The sequence below is a fragment of the Chiloscyllium plagiosum genome, chromosome 19, assembly GCF_004010195.1.
Source record: "Chiloscyllium plagiosum isolate BGI_BamShark_2017 chromosome 19, ASM401019v2, whole genome shotgun sequence".
Lineage (NCBI taxonomy): Eukaryota > Metazoa > Chordata > Chondrichthyes > Orectolobiformes > Hemiscylliidae > Chiloscyllium > Chiloscyllium plagiosum.
Window position 1 is genome coordinate 67,442,284 of NC_057728.1, and position 24,318 is coordinate 67,466,601.

The 24,318-nt window shown below is 42.8% G+C and overlaps 1 protein-coding gene across 7 annotated transcripts in view; it reads left to right on the forward strand.

The window, feature by feature from the left end:
- Positions 1-24,318, forward strand: part of osbpl8 (oxysterol binding protein-like 8) — a 416,034-nt gene that overhangs the window by 56,855 nt on the left and 334,861 nt on the right. For 6 of the 7 annotated variants that reach the window (XM_043708791.1, XM_043708786.1, XM_043708784.1 and 3 more), the window contains one exon: positions 16,880-16,983. In XM_043708791.1, coding sequence (XP_043564726.1) covers positions 16,880-16,983 — 104 coding nt within the window. Of the gene's footprint in view, positions 1-16,879; positions 16,984-19,587; positions 19,797-24,318 lie in introns of those variants that run through there. The other variant, XM_043708788.1, reaches the window with a different exon arrangement.

The window sequence follows — 24,318 nt, forward strand, 5'->3', positions numbered from 1 at the left end:
TCAGTGATCCTGGTGGAACCCCAACTGGGCAACAGTAAGCAGGTTATTACTGAGCAGATGCTGCTTGATAGCATTGTTGATGACACCTTCTGTAACTGATGATCGAGAGTTGACTGGGTGGTAATTGAGCGAGTTGGATTTGCCTTTGTTTTTCTGTACAGGTGTTATGACGTGGCAGTAAACCCTTCTGCTAATTCAGCCAATCCCACAGTAAGGCTCACCTCAAAATCTGTTAAAGTGAGTGACAGAGAACTACCCAAATTCCACTGTTTAACCAAAAATATCAATTTTACTCCTGAACTCAAAGTGAACATTAAACAGCAACTATTTACAACTCTAAGCCTCCTTTCTGTTAAAGGTTTGTTATTTACCTCCCACTCTATAACAACATACTCATCCAATAAAGCCCCTATTAAATTTACAGCAGCTCAGTTTTCAAAACCAAACAGCCAGCTGTCGTCTTCGGTGTTGATCTTCCTCTGTAGATCTCGCTGGGTCGTCTTCGGACTGAAATTGCACAGATTTTTCATATGCAAAGGCTGTTTTTGGGCAGTCTGTCTGACAACAGCAGTTGGTGCTCTTTGTCGAACATAGAACATTACAGTGCAGTGCAGGCCCTTCGGCCCTTAATGTGCCCAACTATGGAACCAATCTGAAGACTATCGAACCTGCACTATTCCATTCTCGTCCGTATGCCTAACCAATGGCCATTTGAAGTCCCTTAAAGTTGGTGAGTTCTACTACTGTTGCAGGCAGTGCGTTCCATGCCTCTACTACTTTCTGGCCTACTGTCCAAATGTCTGCTTTTTATACTCCAAACATTGGATTGTCTCATTGGTTTGATGTTGTCAAAGCAGTAAAATTCAAATTCGATTGAGTTTTAATATCTTGGGGCATAATTTAAACTGGTTAAATTTGAACTGTTGTGAAAACAATTGAGGTATCGAGGTTACAGCCAAAGGTTACATCTTTCAATTCGCGAGTGTGGTGCTGGAAATATACAGCAGGTCAGGAAGCATCTGAGGAGCAGAAATATTGACGTTTCATGCAAAAGCCCTTCATCAGGAATAGAAGGGCTTTGCTGATGAAGGGCTTTTGCCTGAAACATCGATTTTCCTGTTCTTTGGTTGCTGCCTGACCTGTGCTTTTCCAGCACCTACACTCTACTCTAATTTCCAACATCTGCAGTCCTCACTTTTGCCTACATCTTTCAATTCTCCAGTATATTCTGTGCCTGCTCGTCAATCATATAAAAGGTGCTTGCCAGCTTTCACTCTCTTTTAAAGGTATAGTACACTCCTTCAACTTCATACCACAGGCAAACCTGGGCAATTTTCCACATTGTTGGGTAGATGTCCATGTTGTAACTGTCCTCTAAGACCTTGGCTAGGGGATGAGCTATTGCTGGACCACAAGTTTTCAATACAATTGCCAGAATCTTGTCTGGGCCTGTAGCCTTTGCAGTAGCCCGTGACTCCATCCATTTCTTAATATCACATGGAGTGAATTGAATTTACTGAAGGCTGGTATCTGTCTTGTTGGGGTGACTGGAGGAGGCCTAGACAGATAATTCATTTGGCACTTCTGGCTGAAGATTGCTGCGTTGGATTCATAGTTGGCACACACAATAATGGTTGTGGTTGTTGGAAATCGGTCATAGTGGTTCCGGGTCGTCTCTCTGGGAGTTCCTCAGGTCCTGTCCTCAGCCCAACCATCACCTGTGCTGCATCAGTGACCTTTGCTCCATCATAAGGTCAGAAGTGGAGACGCTTGCTGACGATTGCACAATGTTCAGCACCATTTGTGACTCCTCAGACGCTGAAGCAGTCTTTTTCAAATGTAGAAGAACTGGACAATATCCAGGCTTGGGTTGAATACTAAGTAGTATTTGCACAACACAATGCAAAGCAACAAATCTTTCCAATAAGAGAAAATTAAAACATTGTCCCTTGACATTTAGTGGAATTTCCAGCAATCAATCTCCTACGATCAACATCCTGCGGATTAACACTGACCAGAAATTGCTGTATAAATACAGTGGCTACAAGTGTTGGTCACTGCAGCAACTCACTCCTGATTTCCCAAAATCTACCGTGTCCAAGGCACAACTCAGGACTGTGGTGGATTACTCACCACTTGCCTGCATGAGTTCAGATCTAACACATTCAAGAAGCTTGACACCATCCAGGATAAAGCAGCTTGCTTGATTGGCACACTGACGCTTAGTAGCAGTAGTCCAGATTAGAGTGGAAAAGCACAGCAGGTCAGGCAGCATCCGAGGAGCAGAAAAGTTGCCGTTTCTGGCAAAAGCCCTTCATCAGGAATAGAACCTCCAAACCAAAGGAGTAGCATGGGCATCTGCATGGGACCCAGCAATGCCTGCCTCTTCGGATATGTGGAACAGTCCATCTTCCGCAGCTATACTGGCACCACCCCCCACCTTTTCCTTCGCTACATCGATGACTGTATCGGTGCTACCTCGTGCTCCCACGAGGAGGTTGAACAGTTCATCCACTTTACTAACGCCTTCCACCCCAAACTCAAATTTACCTGGACCATCTCAGACTCCTCCCTCCCCTTCCTAGACCCCTCCATTTCTGTCTCGGGCGACCGACTCAACACGGACGTTTACTATAAACCGACCGACTCCCACAGCTACCTAGATTACACCTCCTCCCAATGTGCCCCCTGTAAAAACGCCATCCATTCCTGATGAAGGGCTTATGCCCGAAACGTCGATTCTCTTGCTCCTTGGATGCTGCCTGACCTGCTGCGCTTTTCCAGCAACACATTTTTCAGCTCTGATCTCCAGCATCTGCAGTCCTCACTTTCTCCCTGCTTATTAGCAGTAGTGTATACGAACTACAAGATGCATTACAAAAATTCCTCAGTGCTCCATGGATAATAACTTCTAAACGTAGGATCATTTCTATTGGAAAGACAAGGGTAACAGACACATGCATGTTCCCCTGCAAGCCATTCACCATCCTGACTTGGAAATATATCACTGTTCCTTTTGGATTGTGGAGGTTCAAGAAGGAAGCAAGATGGTTCCTTTTTGGCATCAAAAGAACTTCACATGTCAAGATAACATTTTGATGGATCCCTCAGGTTCATTTTTTCCATCACTTTTCCTTTCTCTTGACATTTTTTCTTCATGAAATGACCTGGGCACAGTTATCTTCGAGAAACTGAATTATTTTATCCCATTGTTATCAAATTGAGTTGGATCTGTAAAGATTTTCAAGATTTCCTCCTGAGTAGCAATTAAAATTCCTGTTGTGGTTCTGTTCGCCGAGCTGGAAGTTTTTATTGCAAACGTTTCGTCCCCTGGCTAGGCGACATCATCAGTGCTTGGGAGCCTCCTGCGAAGCGCTTCTTTGATGTTTCCTCCGGTGTTTATAGTGGTCTGTCCCTGCCGCTTCCGGTTGTCAGTTTCAGCTGTCCGCTGTAGTGGTTGGTATATTGGGTCCAGGTCGATGTGTTTGTTGATGGAGTTTGTGGATGAATGCCATGCCTCGAGGAACTCCCTGGCTGTTCTCTGTCTGGCTTGCCCTATGATAGTAGTGTTGTCCCAGTCGAATTCATGTTGCTTGTTGTCTGCGTGTGTAGCTACTAAGGATAGCTGGTCGTGTCGTTTCGTGGCTAGTTGATGTTCATGTAGCCACATGGCTAGTTCTTCCACAAGTCCATATGGATCACGTCCACCACTCTGCCCTCATCAATCTCCTTTGGTGTACTACAGAATTCTGAATCTAGTTTGTGAGACATGATTTCCCACGCAGAAAACCATATTGACTATCCTTAATTAGTCCTTGCCTTTCCAAATACATGCAAATCCTGTCCCTCAAGATTTCCTCCACCATCTTGACCACCACCAATGTAAGGCTCACTGGTCAATAGTTTTCTGGCTTTTCCTTAGCACCTTTCTTGAATACTGGCACCACATGAGCCAACCTCCAGTCTTCCAGCAACTCATCTGTGACCATCAGTGATCCAAATGTCTTAACAAGGGACCCAGCAATCAGTTCCGTAGCTTACCACAGAGTTCTAGTGTTAGGTTCTTTTCCCAAGGTTTCACACACAAGATGCAATTCCCACACACCAACTTCTACAAACAGTTAAAGTTTATTGAAGCCTGTACAAGCTGGGTTACCCCCTTTGACCCTCTTTGCAGGCATGCGAAGCCGAGTCAAAGAGGCCCCGGACAAAGAAAACACATCCCCTTCATACAGGTCAAATGGTAATGCTCACAGGTACTCTGCCTGCTTCTCTCCCTGCTCTCTCTCCCCCAGCCCCCTCCTCCCCAAGCCACATGGTTACCTCAAATATAATGATAGGATGAGGTCATCCTCAGAGATAATGTAAATGTAAAAGCCCTAATCCTGGGGAATCGTTATGCAAATGATTCCCTGACTCTCTGATTTCTCCAGGACTATGTAGGTATGATCTGCTTCAGTATCAGGGGATGATTATGTAAATGAATTTGATAGGCTTGGGGATGGCTGCGAAAACATTCCTGAATGGAAGGGACTGAATGCGAGTTTAGTTTGATAATAGCAGTAGAATAGCAGTAAATGGCTGCCCAAATGAAATGTGGATTCCAGTGGACAGTCATTCACATTACTGCATGCTCTCTCTGAGGCAGAATGTCGTTTCCACCCACTTCCAGAATGTTCAACTTCTTGGCAGAAAGAAAGAGTACAGTTTGACCTTTTAACATTACATTAATGTCCAGAGAGATAGTGCAAATTAATCTTTTAACATTACACAAGGGTACACCTGGTAGTTCTGGGGATTTATCCACCTTTTGGCTTTTCTTCTGAGGTTCCACACAAAGGCTGCCTTGCTCGTCTTTGAGGGGTCCTATTCTCTTCCGAGTTAGCCTTTTGTCCTGAATGTATTTATAAAATACCTTTAAATTCTCCTTAACTCTATTTGCCAAAGGTATCTTGCCTGCTTTTTGCCCTCCTGATTTCCCTCTTAAGCATACTCCTGCTGCTTTTATACTCTTCTAAGGGTTCACTTGATCTCTGTTATCTCTAACTGACATATGCTTCCTTCTTTCTCGTGACCAAAACCTCAATTTCTCAAGTCATCTGGACTCATCTCATTTCTGAAGGCTCCCCATTTTCCAGCCACCCCTTTAACTGCGAACATCCGCCTCCAATCAGCTTTTGAAAGTTCTTGCCTGATACCCTCAAAATTGGCCTTCCTCCAATTTGGAACTTTACTTTTAGACCTGGTCTCTCCTTTTCCATCACTATTTTAAATCTAATAGAATTATGGTCGTTGGCTGCAAAATGCTCCCCCACTGACACCTCAGTCACCTGCCCTGTCTTATTTCCTAAGAGTAGGTCAAGTTTTGTATCTTCTTTAGTGGGTACATCCACACACTGAATCAGAAAATGTTTTTGTATGTACCTTACAAATTGCTCTCCATCAAAACCCTTAACACTGTGGCAGTCCCAGTCTGTTTAGAAAGTTAAAATCCCCTACCATAAACACTCTATTATTCTCTTTACACATTTGTTTCTCAATTTCCTGCTGACTACTGAGGAGGGTCTATCAGACAATCCCAATAAGATAATTATTCCTTTCTTATTTCTCATTTCCACCCAAACAAGTTCCCTGGACATGTTCCCAGGAATATCCTTCCTCAGTGCAGCCGTAATGTTATCCCTTATCAGCCTCCCACCCACTTTCTATTCTCCCTACAGAATTTTTATCCTGAAACATTCAGCCAGCAGTCCTGTCCATCCCTGAGCCACGTCTCCGTAATTGCAATGATATACCAGTCCCATGTTCCGAACCAAGTTCTGAGTTTTATCTGTAGCTGAAACAATAGCAATATGAATTCACCTCTGCAGTATTCAAGACTGGCTTACGATTTTTTGTAATTCATGATTTGTGATTTGAAATAAGGTATCAGTTTTAATTTCTTAATCTTGTTGTTTTGTATGTTCCACCATTCCATAATAAGAAAGTGCCGAATTATTGTTTAGATCTTAGTGATATCCAATTTCAGTCTAATGTTTTTATTCTTGAAGTATTTCAAAATAGGTTCTGTAATAACAGCAACATATTCATGATATTGTCTTTTCTAACAGGTCCATTAACAGGACACACTGCATATTTCACTGAACTTCAAAATTATTTTAATACCATTAAAATAGTTTCTTAGCAAATCAATTTCAAAATGCTTGATTGTTTAGCTTTATTAATTTATGCAGAACAATTTCATGGAATCCTAGAATCCCTATAATGTGGGAAAAGACCATTTGGCCTATTAAGTCTTCACCACCCCTCCAAAGAGGATCCCACCCAACCCAGCTCTCACTCTATCCAGTGTAACCCTACATTTAGTATGGCTCATCCATGCCTGCATATTTCTGCATACCACAGGGGAATTTTAGCATGGCCAATCTACCTTCTCTGCACATCTTTGGAGTGTGGGAGGAAACCAAAGCAGCCAGCGGAAACCCATGCTGACAGTCACCCAAGGGTGAAAACGAACCCAAGAGCCTGGCACTGAGGCAGCAGTGCTCACCACTGATCCAATGCCACCCTTAAAAATATTACAAAGATATATTATTAATAGGTAATGTAGCTCTTCTGCACACTCATTGAAGAAACATTATCCTCTCTTTAATGTTGCTGTCCTTAGAATTGACAGGAAGTGTACCAATCTAGATCAGTGTATGAATCTGTAACTGAGCAAATAATATGGGCATATTTAATATAAAAACATTACTTATTAATAACAGACAGAAGACATTAGAAATTAGTCAAAGATAACATTTGTCGCCGGAATTACATTTTAGGAATGCAAGTATTTTCTGGAATGAAAGGTAAAATTTAAGCGCCTGACCAATTGATGAAATTATCAACTGTTTTCAAGGAGGCGAACAATATTCTTAACTAAAGCTCCTTTGTTCCCACCAGTTTTCGTATATTTTCTGTGCAGACCAGTGTCTCTCTGCCATTTCCATTATCCCAATTATTATTCCTTCTGTCTCAGCTCTTCAGGGATTTTTGTAAATATCCTGTAATTGCTTCCTTTTTACTTTGCTTTTATTCATTCATGTGATGTGAGCACTGCTGACTGAACCAGCATTAATTTCTGATCTTTAATTACCCTCAAGCTGAGCTACATTCTTACAGAAAGGTCTGATTATCTTTTAACATTTTTTGCTAGGTTTCTCTTGTATTGTTTTTCTTTTGTTAAGTATTTCCTTTTTGCTATTTCTCCTCCTCAATCTCCCTATTTCTCTGGGAGTGCTGAGACTAGTTTTTGAGTTTCCACTTAGTCAAAGTGATGTAATCCTGCAGAATTGTAACTTGGCTGTCAAGTTGATAAAAATGGTTTCGCCATTTTTGCCATTTTGCTAAAAATGGATTTTAAATCCTGTTTCTTGGGACCGGAGTGACATGGTTTTGTTTCTGATTAATGGTGTTCTTGTGAGCTATGTAGACATTATTAGAAAATGAGTTCAGTGTATTCAATTCTCTCCAGGCTTCTGCACTTAAGAGTTGAAGTGCTCTTGTTGCAGTATTGATACACTAATGATTGCACTACAGTTAATCGAATAGTCAGTTATTTTGTTTACAGGCTGATAGTTCAGAACATCACCGTTCACTATAAGAAAATTACTTGGTTAAAAAGTAGGTTGTTCTTATTGCATGCTCCATCACAATTATCCATTTTAAGAAATTTGTTTTTAAAATTTTCTTTCAAGAAGCTGCCTTGATTTCATTGATCATTCTAGGTTTTCTAGTTTTTTCCTGTTGTTTACCCAAGTCACAGAGGCCTACAGTACAGAAAAACGCCCTTCGGCTCATTCAGTTCACGTGGCTCAAAAACAAGAACGACTTATTCTCGTCCCATTTCCAACGCTTGGCTCATCGCTTTGCATACCTTGGCGTTGCAAGTGTGCATTTAAATAATTCGTAATGGTGCTGCCTCTACCACCATAACAAGCTTTGAGTTCCAAATTCTCACCACCATCTGGGTGAAAAGAAATTTCCTCACATTCCCTGTAAGCCCCCATGTGTGAGAACAAATCTGTGACCTCCCCCCCCCCCCCCCCCCCCCCATATCATTCATTGATCCCTTGATCAAGGGGAAAAATTTCTTTGTCTGTCATGACTGTGGTCTAATATTTTTATGCATCTCAATCATGTCCTGCTCAGTTGTCTGTGCTGCAAAGAAAATAACCTCAGTCTATGCAATTTTTCTTCGAGACTAAAATTCTCCAGTCAAGGCAACTTCCTGGTAAATCTCCTCAGCACCCTCTCTATGCAGTCACAGCCCTCCCACAATGTGGATCTCAGAACTGCATACTGTACTGTGGCCTTATCAATATTTTATACAATTCCAGCATCACCTTCCTGTTTTTCAATTGTGTCTCAGCTCATAAAGGCAAGTATCCCAAATTTATTTTTAACCATTTTATCTACATCTCCTACCCTTTTGGACTGGTGGACATCTGTTTTGATCCTCACTGCTTTACAGAGTCTGGTTTAAGCAGTTGTTTCCAACGTACTTTCCAATGACTTATTTATTTTTAAACTGTTCTTTCTTTTTATTTTAATCCATGTACGCTGAAGTCGGACCCTTTTCTGTTTCTATGGTAAAGTTTGTTAGCACTTTGCCTAACACATAGGCAAACCTCTTTTTCTCTTAAAACAAAAGATGTAGTTGCATTGAAATATATGAAGTTGAAAAGGTGGAGCAAAACCCGTTTCCAAAATAAAAATTTGTCATGTATTGTTCTGCAATAAAGTGACCCTCTAACAAGCTCTAATGAAAAATAGTTTCATATTTGTTTTGATTTCTTTTAAAATATACCCTGATTCTCTTCTGTTCGGGGTAATTAAAAGCACTGTGAATTTTATTGTTAACTTCCTATCAATCTACAATTCAAATAAGTCTGCATGAATTTCTTCCTGTTGCAGTAGTGTGTAAAAGTTTCCAGCTTTAATTTCCTTTCTCATGCTACAATTTTCTGTACAAATTTACTTTTTTACATACTTGGATTAAGCTTTTGTGAAAATCTTCTGATTCCATTGTGCTTGCTTCAATTCAGCGACAAAGCAGTAGCGTTAGTTTATCTATCACAAAAAACGATGAGGATCTTGTTGAACATGTTCTTGGCAAGTAAATTCATGGAAATCAGAATCAACATGATCTTGTTAAAAGGAAATCACATTTTGCTGTTTTCTTGGAGCTCTTTGAAGAAGTAACATTTTCTCTGGATGAAGAGGAATTGGTGGATATGCTGTACTTTGGTTTCCAGAAATAAATTTGATAACGTGCCACATCCAAGCTTATTGTGGAAGGTGAAATTTCATGGTGTTGGGATAACGTATTGTCCTTGACAGAAGATTGGTCAGCGAAAAGGAAGCAGAGACTAAGCATAAATAAGAACTATATCAAGTTCCTTCAGACATACTAGGTCAAAAATCTACAGTCCAAGGACTGCAGCAGTTCAAGCAAGTTGTTAACTATCATGTTCTGGAGGGAAATTTGGTATGGGCAATAAATGCTGACATCTTGTGAATATTTTAAAAAAAGAAGTTCCTTTTCTGATTATCAAGATGTAGCAAATGTGTGCCACACAGGTTAGTGCTGGGGCTCAGCTTTTTAAAAATATCATTCATGGGATGCCTTTGCTTTGGGCCAGCATTTATTGTCCTCCAAGTTGCACATGAGAAGGTGATGGTGAGTTGCCTTCTTGAACTGCTGAGGCTTTATAGAACTTTAGGCCACATTTGGAATATTGTGTACAGTTCTGGTCACCATGCTACTAGAAGGATGAAGAGGCTTTGGAAACAGTACAGAAAAGGTTTTCTTGGATGTTGCCTGGTAAGGGAGATTTTAGCTATGAAGAAACGTTGGAAAGACTGGATTTGTTTGCACTGGTACACAGGAGGTTGAGGGGCCACCTGATATAAGTTTATAAGATTGTGCATGCCATGTATAGAGTGGAAAGTATGAGGCTTTTTCCCCAGGGTGAAGGTATCAATTATGAAGGGACACTGGTTCAAGGTGTTGGGGGGGGGGGGGGAGGGGAGTTGTGTGGAGGGAGACCAGTTTAAAACACATGTGCGAGGCAGGTTTATCACACAAAAGGTGGTGAGTGCCTGCAATGCGCTGCCAGAGGTGGTGGTGGAAGCAGCATTCAAGAAGCACCTGGACGAATACATGAACAGGAATTGAATAGAGGGATATGGATCCTGTAAGTGAAGACCATTTTTCATGGAAGGGCAAAATATGACAGTGCAAGCTTGGAGGGCCAAAGGGCCTGTTCCTCTGCTGCATTATTCTTTGTTTCATATAAGTATGCCTACCAAATTGTTCAGGAGGGAGTTCCAAAGTTTGAATCCAGTGACCTTGAAGGATATATTTCCAAGTTTGCATGGTGAATGACATGAAGGGAGCCTGTGGGTGCTGGTGTACCCATGTAACCACTGTCCTTTTCCTTCGAAAGGTAGTGATTGTAGGTTTGCTGTCTGTGAAGGTGCTATCTGTGACGCTTTGGTGAATTTTTTTCTTTCCATCTTGTAGATGGTACAGACTGACTCAGTGTTGGTCGTGGATGGAGTGGATGTTTGGGGATGTTATGCCAATCAAGTGGGCTGCTTTGTCCTGGGTTACGTCAAGGTCTTAAGTATTAAAACATATGAAATAGAGTTGTTAAAGCCTGCCCTACCAGTTCATTATAGCTCTCAACTCCTCATTTTCAAAAATATATAGAACTTCTCTTTAAATACTTTACAATCTTGCCTCCACAACACTCTAAGGTAGACAAGTCCAGATGTTCCACTATCATCTAAGAGAAGAAATCCTTTCATAATATCAGTTTTCAATGAGTATCCTCTTATTTCTAGAATCATGACCTGGTTCTTGATTTGCCCACTCATGGAAATGCCCTCTCAGTATCTGTCCTGTCCAGTCCCCTCAGGATCTTTCTTGTTTCAGTATAATTGCTCCTAAACTATCATGAAAAGTGACCTAATCTATTTAGCTGTACTTGATCAGTCAACCCCTTCATTCCAGCAATTAACTCAGAAAATCTCTTGAACATCCCTAATATTGATTGGAACCTCCTTAGTTCAAATAGTTTGAATGGAACAGTTTTTGTCAGGTGTGTCCAGGAAGGATACCCAACTCAGTAGGTAGAGAGGCCAACTAGAGGGGAGGCCATATTGGATTTGGTGCTTGACAACAAACCAGGCCAAGTGTCAGATCTCTTGGTGGTTGAGCATTTTAGTGATAGTGATCACATCTCCCTGGCCTTTACTATAGTCATGGAGAGGGATAGGAATAGATGCTATGGGAAAGTATTTCATTTGGGGAAGGGGAATTACAATGGTGGGCGGCACGGTGGCACAGTGGTTAGCACTGCTGCCTCACAACGTCAGAGACCCGGGTTCAATTCCCGCCTCAGGCGACTGACTGTGTGGAGTTTGCACGTTCTCCCCGTGTCTGTGTGGGTTTCCTCCGGGTGCTCCGGTTTCCTCCCACAGTCCAAAGATGTGCAGGTCAGGTGAATTGGCCAAGCTAAATTGCCCGTAGTGTTAAATAAGGGGTAAATGTAGGGGTATGGGTGGGTTGCGCTTCGGCGGGTCGGTGTGGATTTGTTGGGCCGAAGGGCCTGTTTCCACACTAAGTAATCTAATGTTCTTATACAGGAACTGGGGCATTAAATCGGGAACAGATGTTCAGTGAAATGCAAGACAGAAATGTGGAGGTTGTTTAGGGAGTACTTGCTGATAGTGCTGGACAGGTTTGTCTCACTGAGGCAAGGAAGAGATGGTAGGGTGAAGGAACCTTGGGTGACAAAGGATATAGAATTTCTCGTCAAGAGACAGAAGGAAGCTTACATAAGGTTGAGGAGGCAAGGATCATACAGGGCTGTGGAGGGTTACAAGGTAGCCAGGAAGGAACTGAAGAATGGACTTCGGATAGCTAGAAGGGGGCATGAAAAAGCTTTAGTGGATAGGATTAAGAAAAAACATAAGACATTCTACATGTATGTGAGGAACAAGAGGATGGCCAGAGTGAGCACAGGACAAATCAGGGATAGTGGAGGGAACTAGTGCCTGGAGTCAGAGAAGATAGGGGAGGTCCTTAGTGAATACTTTGCTTCAGTATTCTCTACTGAGAGGGATCTTGCTGTTTGTGAGGACAGCGTGTAACAGGCTGATATGCTTGAACAGATTGATGTTAGGAAGGAGAATGTGGTAAAATGTTTTTTAAAAATAGGGATAGATAAAACTTCTGGGCCAGACTGAATATGTCCCAGATTACTACAGGAATCGAGGGAAGACGTTGCTGTGCCTTTGGCGATGATCTTTGCGTCCTCACTGTCCACTGGAGTCGTGCTAGCTGATTGGAGGGTGGCAAATGTTATTTCCTTGTTCAAGAAAGGGAATAGGGATAATATATAGAATCCCTACAGTGTGGAAAAGGGCCTTCGGCCCAACAAGTCCACACTGAGCCTCTGAAGAGTAACCCATCCAGACCTATTCCCCGACATCTACCCCAGACTAATACACTTAACCAACACATCCCTGAACACTATGGGCAATTTAGCATAGAACAATTTACCTGACCTGCATGCTTTTTGGATTGTGGGAGGAAACCGGAGCACCTGGAGGAAACCCATGCAGACACTGGGAGAATGTGCAAACACCACACAGACAGTCACCCGAGGCAGGAGTTGAACCCGGGTCCCTGGAGCTGTGAGGGAACAGTGCTAACCACTGTGACACCATGCTGCCTATGATCCTGGGAATTATAGACTAGTTAGTCTTATATCAGTGGTAGGCAAAATATTGGAATGGATTCTGAGAGACAGGATTTATGATTACTTGGAAAATCGTAGCTTGATTAAAGATAGTCGGCATGGCTTTGAGAGGGGCAGGTCATGCCTCACAAACCTTATTGACTTCTTTGAGGATGTGACAAAACGGGTTGGTTAAGGTAGAGCAGTGGATGTGGTGTACATCAATTTTAGCAAGGCTTTTGATAAGGTTCCCCATGGTAGGTTCATTCAGCAAGTCAGGAGGCATGGAATACAAGGAAATCTGGCTGTCTGGAAACAAAATTGACAGGCCCATAGAAGAGAGAGGGTGGTAGTCGATGGAAAGTCTTGGAAATGGGGAAAAGGGTATATGTGGTCAGATAAGGACTCCTGACCAAAGAATTGGGCAGACAGGCAAAGATGATGGAAGAAGAGTTGAGCATCATGTGCTTAAAATTCTTGAAGGTGATGGCAGAAAGAGATAAAATGAATTCCTTTGAGTGCACGTTGCCCCACATCATAGAGGGGAAAGCCGGAGGGTATTAAAAATGCATGGCGAAATGAGATTAGAAGCAACGATTGAATTGGTAAGAAGGGGAAGGGAAGAAGAATCCAGAAGTGTGTTGTGAACTGAGGTTTTGGAGCTTTCCAACACTTGCAGTATTTTGGGTTTATTTGAAGGAAATATGTCATTCTTATCTGTCAGACCTATTTGTGACTTTATTTTATTCATTCACAGGATATGGGCATTGCTGGCTAGGCCAGCCTGTAATGTCCATCCCGAGCTGTTGGGTGATTCTGGAGTTGCATATCGGCCAGATTGGTGAAGGACAGCAGATTTCCTTCCCTGAAAGGACATTAGTGAAACAAATAGAGTTAAATGGCAATCGATAACTGTTACTTTGCTATTAAGTCCAGATTTCTTTTTTATTGAATTCAGATTTCATCATCTGCCAGAGTAGGATTCAAACCCAAATCACCAGAACATTTGTCTGGGTTTCTGGATTCTTAGTCTTGTGACATTACCACTACACTACTGCCTCCCTCTAACTTCCAGATTCCAGACCTAAAGCAATGTGGTTTTCTGTTGACTTCCAGCCAATTGCACAAAATAGTGACAACAAAGTCACAAGGAACAAAACTGAACAAACCAACAGACATTGCCCAAAGCACCAGAAGTGACAACTGCCCACCCAGTACAATCATCCCTGCAAACTTGTCCTTAGTAGCATGCGGGGCTTGTGCCAAAATTGTGAGAGCTGTCCTGCACACTTGTCAAGAAGCAAATTGATCTCGTTTATGAGATCTGTATCAATGATAATTTTTCAGACACCACCACCACCATCCCCAATTCGAGCTTCTCTCACCAGCTGGACAGACCCTCCAGACATCGCAGCGCATGGTCTACAGTCAGGAGGGAGTTTGCTTGGTAGTCAACAACATTGGCTGATGCCCTTATGAAGTCTTGTAGATCAAGTCAAACATGGGAAAGGAAACGTCCACCAACTAGCAGATAAATTCCTGTATGTTGACCATCAATTGGAAGAAGCACTGACGGTGCCAAGGACACAGATTGCACTGAGTCAGAGATTTCATTGTCCATCACCAAGGGAGACTTGGCAGTACCATGATTGACTGAGCTGGTCAAGTCCTAAAGAGTATTGCTGCTCAATTGGGTCTGTATCAACTGCTAAGGAATACAAATGAAGAGAAAATTTATTCAACTTCATCCTTGACAATGTACCTATTGCAGATGCAACAGTCCGTAACAGTACTGGTATGAGTGATCACCAAGTATTCCTATGGATTTGAAGTCCTGTTGTCTCATTGAGGATCTTCTCCATCATGAAGTGTGTCATAAACACTCTGCTAAATGGCAAAGATTTTGAATGGATCCTGTCAGGCAAAACTGGGCATGCATAAGACCATTTTACCTACAGATATATTAGCAGAATTAGCTCATTCAGCCCATAAGGTCTGCTCTGCCTTTCAATCATTGCTGATGTATTTCTCAATCCTATTCTTCTGCCTTTTCATCATAGCCCATAATCTCTTTACAAATCAAAAGCCCATCTACCTCTGTCTTAAACAAACTCAAGAAATGTGGCTCAAAGGTAAAAGACAGAGTGTGGTGATGGAGGGTTATTTTTAAGACTGGAGGCCTGTGACCAGTGGAGTGCCACAAGGATCAGTGCTGGATCCACTACTTTTCATCATTTATGTAAATGATTTGGATATGAGCATAAGAGGTATAGTTAGTAATATTGCAGATGACACCAAAATTGGAGGTGTAGTGGACAGTGAAGAAGGTTACCTCTGAGTTAAATGGGATCTTGGTCATATGGGCCAATGGGCTGAGAAATGGTAGATTGAGTTTAATTTAGATAAATGTGAGGTGCTGCATTTTGGGAAAACAAATCTTAGCAGGACTTATACACTTAATGGTAAGGTCCTCAGGAGTTTTGCTGAACCCTGAGATCTTGGAGTGCAGGTTCATAGCTCCTTGAAAATGGAGTCGCAGGTACATAGGATAGTGAGGAAGGTGTTTGGTATGCTTTCCTTTATTGGTCAGACTATTGAGTACAGGAGTTGGGAGGTCATGTTGCAGCTGTACAAGACATTGATTAGGCCACATTTGGAATATTCTGTGCAGTTCTGGTCTCCTTCCTATCGGAAAGATGTTGTGAAACTTGAAAGGGTTCAGAAAAGATTTACAAAGATGTTGCCAGGGTTGGAGGATTTGAGTTATACGGAGAGGTTGATTTGGCTAATGCTGTTTTCCGTGGAGCATCGGAGGCTACAAGGTGACCTTATAGAGGTTTATAAAATCATGAGAGGCATGGATAGGATAAATAGACAAAAGTCTTTTCCCTGGGGTGGGAGAGACCAGAACTGGAGGGCATAGGTTTAGGGTGAGAGGGGAAAGATATAAAAGAGACTTAAGGGGCAACTGTTTCATACACAGGGTGGTATGTGTATGGAATGAGCTGTTGGAGGAAGTGATGGAGGGTGGTACAATTACAGCATGTAAAAGGCATCTGGATGGGTATATGAATAGGAAGGTTTGGAGAGATATGGGCCAGGTGATGGCAGGTGGGACTAGATTCTGTTGGGATATCTGGTCGGCATGGATGGGTTGGACCGAAGGGTCTGTTTCCGTGTTGTACATCTCTATGATTCTATAACTGTCTGACTCTAGTTAGCAAATATTTGGATAAGTACATGAATAGCAAAGGTTTAGAGGGATATGGGCCAAATGCAGGCAATGGGATTAGTTTAATTTGGGAACATGGTTCGCATGGACCAAAGTGTCTATTTTCATGCTGAATGATTCTGTGATTCTATCACATTTGCCTTCCAAAATGCCAACTGAACCTACCTGAAGAGAATACTGAACTATGAAGGATTCCTGCCCAAAATGTTGATTTTCCTGATCCTCGGATGCTGCCTGACTTGCTGTGCTTTTCCAACACCACTCTAGTTTTGTCTTGGATCTCCAGCATTTGCAGTCCTCACTTTTGCCTAGGACTCCCAAGTCCCAAGCCTTTTCCATTTAGAAAATGGTCTATGCCTCTATTCATCCCACCAAAATATTCCATCTGTCACTTTTTTCCTCCCTTTCCTAACCTGTCCAAATCCTCCTTCAGCGTCCCCGATTCTTCAAAACCATTTGTCCCTTCATTTATCTACAGTTCTTGTGCAACCCTGCATTATAGAAAAATTGTGCTTTTGGAATAGCATTTCAAGTGTTGACAATGAAATAATTAACTGAAGGCCAATAGGCTAAGCTTGAATTCATCTCTTTGCTGCCAAGCTCAATGCATATGTTCAGCATTACATACCTTTATTTGATTTGTCGCATTTGAAACTTTTCCCCCTTTAATTAACCCCAGTAGTTAGGGATTTAGTATCCAAAGAAACTGTGATTTTTGTGATCTGCTGTTTGCTTGATAGCTTCTTACTCTGACTGTAGAGCTATATTTTCCCTGCTAATGATAAGCATTGTTTTTGTGGTGCTTCATGTCAAGGTTGGTTTTATTTGGTGACAGCCCCTTTCCTGTTGACAGGCAATCAGGGTCACAGGCTGGGAAAACATCATCAGGATGATGCAAGAGGATCACCATGCACAATGGAAGCAGTTGGAGCAGAAGGAGAGAATGAAAAAACCCTGGTAATTATTTATTTTAGCTTTGAACTGAACTGTTAGATCACAAAAAAGTGTTTTCCATAGATCTTCTGATCATTCTATAATTAGTGTCTTTTTCTTATTTTGATAATTTGTGTTGAGTTTATAAAGTTCAAAATAATTTATTTTAATGTCGTTATTTGAAGAAAAATCTAACATGAGCTCAGTGTTAAAATAAAACCTAAGTACTGCACATACTGGAGATTAGAAATAAAAATGAAGTGCTAGAGCAACTCTGGTCTGGTAGCATCTACAAAAAGAAAAACATTTAACAGAGCTCTGAAGAAGAGACCTGTTGGACTCAATCTGCAGAGAGAGGAACAGAATGAACATTCCAAGTAGAAGTGAAAGATGGTTGGATATTCTTTATTCATTCATAGGATGGGGCATGATTGGCTAGATCAGAATTTCTTGTCTATCCAAAGTATCCTGAAACTGACTGGCTTTCTGGGCTATTTGATAGGATAGATTCCAAGAGTGTGATGCTGGCAGTCAGGCAGCATCCGGGGAGCAGGAGAATCGATGTTTTGAGCTTAAGTCCTTCATCAGGAATGAGGCTTGTGGCCCAAGGGGGGCTGAGAGATAAATGGGAGCGGGGTGGGGCTGGGGGAAGGTAGCTGGGAATGTGATAGGTAGATGAGAGTGGGGGTGAAGGTAATAGGTTGGACAGGGGGGATGGAGCAGTTGGTGGGAAGGAAGTTGGATAGGTAGGACAGTTCAAGAGGGCAGTGCTGAGTTGGAAGGTTGAATCTGGGATAAGGTGGGGGGTAGGGGAAATGAAGAAACTGGTGAAATCCACCTTGATACTATGTGGTTGGAGGGTCCCAAGGTGGAAGATGAGGCATTCTTCCTCCAGGCGTCAGGTGATTAGGGTTTGGTGGTGGAGACGGCCCAGGACTTGCATGTTCTTGGCGGAGTCCACCCCAGTCCAACATCAGCACCTCCAAATCATAAATTAATCCAGTTCCATTTGCCAGCACTTGGCCGATATCCCTCTGAACCCTTGCTATTCATATACCCATCCAGATGCCTTTTAAATGTTGTAATTGCACCAGCTTCTCTCACTTCCTCTGGCAGCTCATTCCATACACGCACCACCGTCTGTGACAATCGACCATGATTACATGTCACTATTAGACAAGCTTTTTTACTGAATTCAAATTTCACTGTCTGCAATGGTGGGATTTCAGCCCATGTCTTCAGAGCATAAGTCTGTGATTTCAGGCTCTAAGTCCAAGAACATTACAACTATGCCACAGCCATTGTTTTTGTGGAAAATAATTTCTTGACAATTGTTTGATGGAGGATATGACAGATAATGAGCTTAGAGATTTGTGGCTGATAGCCTATAGCCTCATGCGTGTCCAGTTTTGAGCTGCTCGATCTATTTTGAGTCTATTCCTTGAAACAGGATGGTATTGCCACACAACCCGAAAAAAGGATATCTTCACTGTGAAGATGAGACCTCACCCTAAGAGATATGTATAGGTCTAGGCCTATCTTATTGATAGACAAGTGTATTTGTGACTGGTAGATTTTGTTTTTTTGACGAGAAACAAAAGTTGGGACGAGGAGTAAACCATTGAGCCATTCGAGACTTGTGTTTTTCAATAAGATTAACTTTCCTGTCTGATCCCCAGGTCCTTTCACTGCCATGTTTATCAACCACCTGTTAAGATCAGCCTTGAGTGTCTTAACTGGGGAAGCGAATTCCAAAGACTAGTCATTTTGGCAGAAATGTTAAAACCCTATATACTGGTTCTGTGAATATGCAAACTTGAGAAATCGAAGCAAAAGTCGGCTATTTGGCCCTGCTCTGCCATTCAGGAAGGTCGTTGCTGATCTGTTTATGTTCTAAATCCTAAATTCTCATGTCCTTTGATAACCTTTGATTCTTGTTATTCCCATTTTAGTACATGAGCTGAAGAAACAAGCTCAACAAGAGATTTAAAAATGCTCCATAACTCCCATCTCCCCCATGTTTTGAGGCAGAGAGTTCTGTAATTGATGCTCTGAGGAAAGAAAATCTCCTTGCTATCCTAAAACTGTGATCCTTAATTGTAAAACCCTGTCACCTAGTTCTAAATTGACCCGTGAGAGGAAACATTCTTTTTATCTGCTTCACCAGCTGCATGAAGCATTGTGTTCTCCCAGAGTAAGATCATAAGTTGAAAATTGAGGAATATCAAAATGCATATGATCTTGTGCCATTTTGATTAGCTGAATGTGTTGTTGCCTTTTCTCCACTTAACTTCCTGAAATGAACTTGCCTGAAGTTTGAAGTTCTTGTTACATTGGATACTGCTCAGATATATAATAACATTCATACTGGTAGTTCTCCTGTAACATCCTAGTTGCATTCCAGCGAAATCTTGCTTAATAGTAATTTGCTTAATGGGGCCAATGGGAAAAGTGAGGTTGGGACAGGCCAGCAAAACATATCATTCATGATTGCTCAAAAATCACCCAAAAGTCTAACGCAAAATATAGCACAGCCTGAATCAGGGCTGAAATCATATTTATTAACGAAACAATAGTAAGTTTAACGCAGTACATTTCAAAAATGTAAGCAAGCTACTCCCTGTCCAGTACCTTTCACAGAAAGCTGCTCTGTCGGCAGCTGACACCGTGCATGCACAGGATGACACGAAGACCAACACTGACGTCACACATGTGTGGAACAGTGCGGACACGGATACGTGCAGAATGGCATGGAGATTTTGGCACGGACATCAGCGCATGTGCAAAACATCGTGCGCAAACTGATACCCACTGGCATTGCGCTATTGCCAACAGAGGTAAACATTCTCAAAAATACCGTTCCCTCATTCTTCAGCGGCGTTATATCCAAAACGCATGTTATCTCAGAACAACCTGTTCATAATAATTCCACTTGAATAGAAAATAACTAAGGAAGCTAAGGGAGTGCTGTCCTTTATATCGAAGACTGGAATACAAAGATGTATAACTGGAGCATAACTTCTGCAAAACCCTGGCTCGACTCTGTTTGGAGTACTGAGAGCAGATCTGGGCACCACACCATAGGAAAGATATATTGGCCTTGGAGGGAGTACAATGTAGGTTTTCAAGAATGATACCTGGACCTCAGTGGTTATGAGGAAAATATTGTACACATTGCGCCTGCTTTCTCTCGAATTTAGAAGATTAAGGGGTGATCTGATCTATGTGTTCAAGATAGCAAAGGGGAAAGACAGGGTAGAAAGAGATAAACTAGTTCCACTGATTGGGGATTCTAGAACGAGGGGACAAGTCAGAACATTCAGGGCAGATGTAAGGAACCTTTCTACACAAAAAGGGTGAAAGGTGTTTTGAACTTTCTTCACAAATTATTGGATCCGTTATTAATAATATATGGAACACAGGAACTGTCCAACACAGGAACAGACCCTTCAGCCCACGATCTTATGCTGAACATGATGCCAAATTAAACTAGTCCCTGCTACTTGACTTTGGTCCATATCCCTCCATTCTTTGCATTTCATGTGCTTATCTGAAAGTCTCTTAAATATCCCTATTGTATCAGCCTCCACAACCACCGCTGGCAGCGCATTCCACACTCCTACCACTCTGTGTAAAAAAAAACTAGCCCCTCACATCATCTTTGAACTTTCCCCCTCTCACCTTAAATGCATGTCCCCGAGTTTCAGCTGTGAAAGAAAGATTCTGACCATCAACCCAATCTATGTTTCTCAAAATTTTATAGACTTGTATCAAGCCTCCCCTTAGCCTCTGCCATTCTGGGAAAAACAACCCAAGTTTTTCTAGCCTTGCCTTATAGTTCATACCCTCTAATCCAGGTTCTGCACTCTTCTGCACTCTCTCAAAAGCCTCCACATCTCTCCTGTAATGTGGCAAACAGAATTAGATACAGTACTCTTAAGTGTGGCGAAAATGAGGACTGCTGGAGATTATAGTCAAGATTAGAGTGGTTCTGGAAAAACACAGCAGGTTAGGCAGCATCCTCGGTGCAGGAAAATCGACATTTCAGGAAAAACATGGATTTTCCTGCATCTCAGATGCTGCCTGACCTGGTGTGCTTTTCCAGCACCACTCTAATCTTTACCTTAAGTGTGGCCAAACTGAAGTCTTATAAAGCTGCAACATGACATTCTGACTGTTGTCCTCAATTCCCCAATCGAAAAAGGCAAAGGTGCCATATGCCTTCTTTATCATTCTATCTACTTGTGTGGCCACTTTCAGGGAGCTATGGACTTGAACGCCAAGATTCTTCTGTACATCAATGCTGTTCAGAGTTTTGCCATTAACTGTATTCTTTTCATTAACAGTTGATCTCCCAAAGTGCAGCACCTCACAATGACCCAGGTTAAACTCCATCTGCCATGTCTCCGCCCTGATCTGATCTATATCCTGTTATATACTTTGGCAACCTTCCACATGTCCCACAATCTTTGTATCGTCTGCCAACTTACTAATCCACACAACTACATTTTGATCCAAGTCACTTATTATATCACAATAGCAGAGGTCCCAGTGTGGATCCGTGCAGAACACCACGAGTCACTGACCACCAGCCAGGAGAAAGTGAGGTCTGCAGATGCTGGAGATCAGAGCTGAAAATGTGTTGCTGGAAAAGCGCAGCAGGTCAGGCAGCATCCAGGGAACAGGAGAATCGACGTTTCGGGCATAAGCCCTTCTTCAGGAATGTCCGCAAGTAGGGGGCCTGTCTCCCCAATATAGAGGAGGCCACATCGGGTGCAGAGGATGCAATAGATGATGTGTTTGGAGGTGCAGGTGAATCTGTGGCGGATATGGAAGTTTCCCTTGGGGCCTTGGAGAGAAGTGAGGGGGGAGGTGTGGGCGCAAGTGTTGCACCTCCTGCGGTTGCAAGGGAAGGTGCCGGGAGTGGAGGTTGGGTTGGTGGGGGGTGTGGATCTGTCGAGGGAGTCACGGTGGGAGTGGTCTTTACGGAATGCTGTTAGGGGAGGGGAGGGAAATATATCCTTGGTGCTGGGGTCTGTTTGGAGGTGGCGGAAGTGACGGCGGGTGATGCGCTGTACATGGAGATTGGTGGGGTGGTAGGTGGGGACCAGTGGGGTTCTGTCCTGGTGAGGACCAGTGGGGTTCTGTCCTGGTGAGGACCAGTGGGGTTCTGTCCTGGTGAGGACCAGTGGGGTTCTGTCCTGGTGAGGACCAGTGGGGTTCTGTCCTGGTGAGGACCAGTGGGGTTCTGTCCTGGTGAGGACCAGTGGGGTTCTGTCCTGGTGAGGACCAGTGGGGTTCTGTCCTGGTGAGGACAGATTGGTGGGGTGGTAGGTGAGGACCAGTGGGGTTCTGTCCTGGTGGCGGTTGGAGGGGCGGGGTTCAAGGGCGGAGGAGCGGGAAGTGGAAGAGATGCGGTGGAGGGCATCGTCGACCACGTCGGGGGGGAGTAAAACAACCTTCCACCGCTACCCTTTGCCTTCTATGTGCAAGCCAATTCTGAATCCAAGAGGCCATGTCACTGTGGATCCCATACATCTTAATATTCTGGATAAACAGCCATGATGGGCCTTTTTGAAAGTCTGAGTAAAATCCATATTGAAACATCCAATGTTGTCCCCTCATCGATCACATTGAAAAATTAAATCAAGTAGTAAGACATGACTTGCCCTGCACAAAGCCATGCTGACAGTCCTTAATTAGGAAATGCTTTTCCAAGTGCGCGTAAATCCAATCCCTAACAATTCTCTCCAACAGCTTCCCAACCACTGATGTAAGACACACTGGTTTGTAGTTTTCTGGATTGTCCCTACTTCCCTTCTTGATCAGGGGAAGAATATTAGCTACTTGTCAGTCCTCTGGGACCTCTCCAGTAGCTAATGAGGATGCAAGGATGCTTGTCATAGCCCCAGCAATCCCCTTTCTTGCCTCTCTCAATTGCCTGGGTAGATAGCAACTGGCCCTGGGGACTTATCCAATTTAATACTCTTCAAGAGATCCAATACCACTTATTTGTTGAACTCAAAATGCCCTAGCATATTAGCATGCTCCACAGAAATCTCACTATTTTCCATATCCTTTTCCTGGATGAAAACTGACACAAAGTACTCATTTAGGATCTCACTGACGTCCTCTGCCTCCAAGCACAAATTCCCTCTTTTATCCTTGAGTGGTCCTACCTTCTTCCTACTTATTCTTTTGTTTTTAATGTATGTGCAGAATCCCTTGGGATTCTCTTTAACTCAACTTGCCAATTCCCTACTTGAGTTCTTTGCTGCTTTCTTTATATTCCTCCTGGGCTCAATTCGATTTTAGCTTCCTGAACTTTATATATGCTGCTTTTTTCCTTTTGACTAAATTTACATACTCCCTTGTTATCTAAGGTTCCTTACCTGGCCATCCTTATCCTTCCTCCTTATTGGAAGATGCCGGTCCTGAACTTCCATCAGCAGGTCTTTAAACGTTTCCCACATGTCATATGTGGACTTGCCTGATTGTTAAGTTGTTTTATACTTGAGATTCTTACACACCTGATGCAACTGTACACACACCTGATGCAGCAGTGACCACAATTCGGTGACTTTTACTCTAGTGATGGAGAGGGATAAGTGTGCACTGCAGGGCAAGAGTTATAGCTGGGGGCAGGCAAATTAAGATGCGGTAAGGCACGACTTAGGATGCGTGGCTTGGAAAAGTAGGCTTCAAGGGAAGGGCTCAATTGATATGTGGAGCTTGTTCAAGGAGCAACTATTGAGTGTCCTTGATAAGTATGTACCTGTCAGGCAGGGAGGAAAGGGTCGTGTGAGGGAGCCGTGGTTTAATAAGGAATTGGAATCCCTTGTTAAATGGAAGAGGGCGGCCTATGTAAAGATGAGGCGTGAAGGTTCAATTGGGGCGATTGAGAGTGAAATGATAGCCAGGAAGGATCTGAAGAGAGAGCTAAGAGCAGCAAGGGGGGGACATGAACAGTCCTTAGTTGGTAGGATTAGGGAAAACCCTAAGGCTTTCTATAGGTATGTCAGGAATAAAAGAATGACGAGGGTAGGAATAGGTCCAGTCAAGGATAGTAGTGGGAAGTTGCGTGTGGAGGCTGAAGAGATTGGGGAGACACTGAATGAATACTTTTCGACAGTATTCAATCAGGAACAGGACATTATTGTCAATGTGAATACTGAGTCACAATTAAGTAGAATGGATGGCTTTGAGGTATGTAGAGAAGAGGTGTTGGAAATTCTGGAAAGGGTGAAAATAGAAAAGTCCCCTGGGCCTGATGGCATTTATCCTAGGATTCTCTGGGAAGCAAGGGAGGAGATTGCAGAGCCATTGGCCTTGATTTTTATGTCCTCGTTGTCTAAAGGA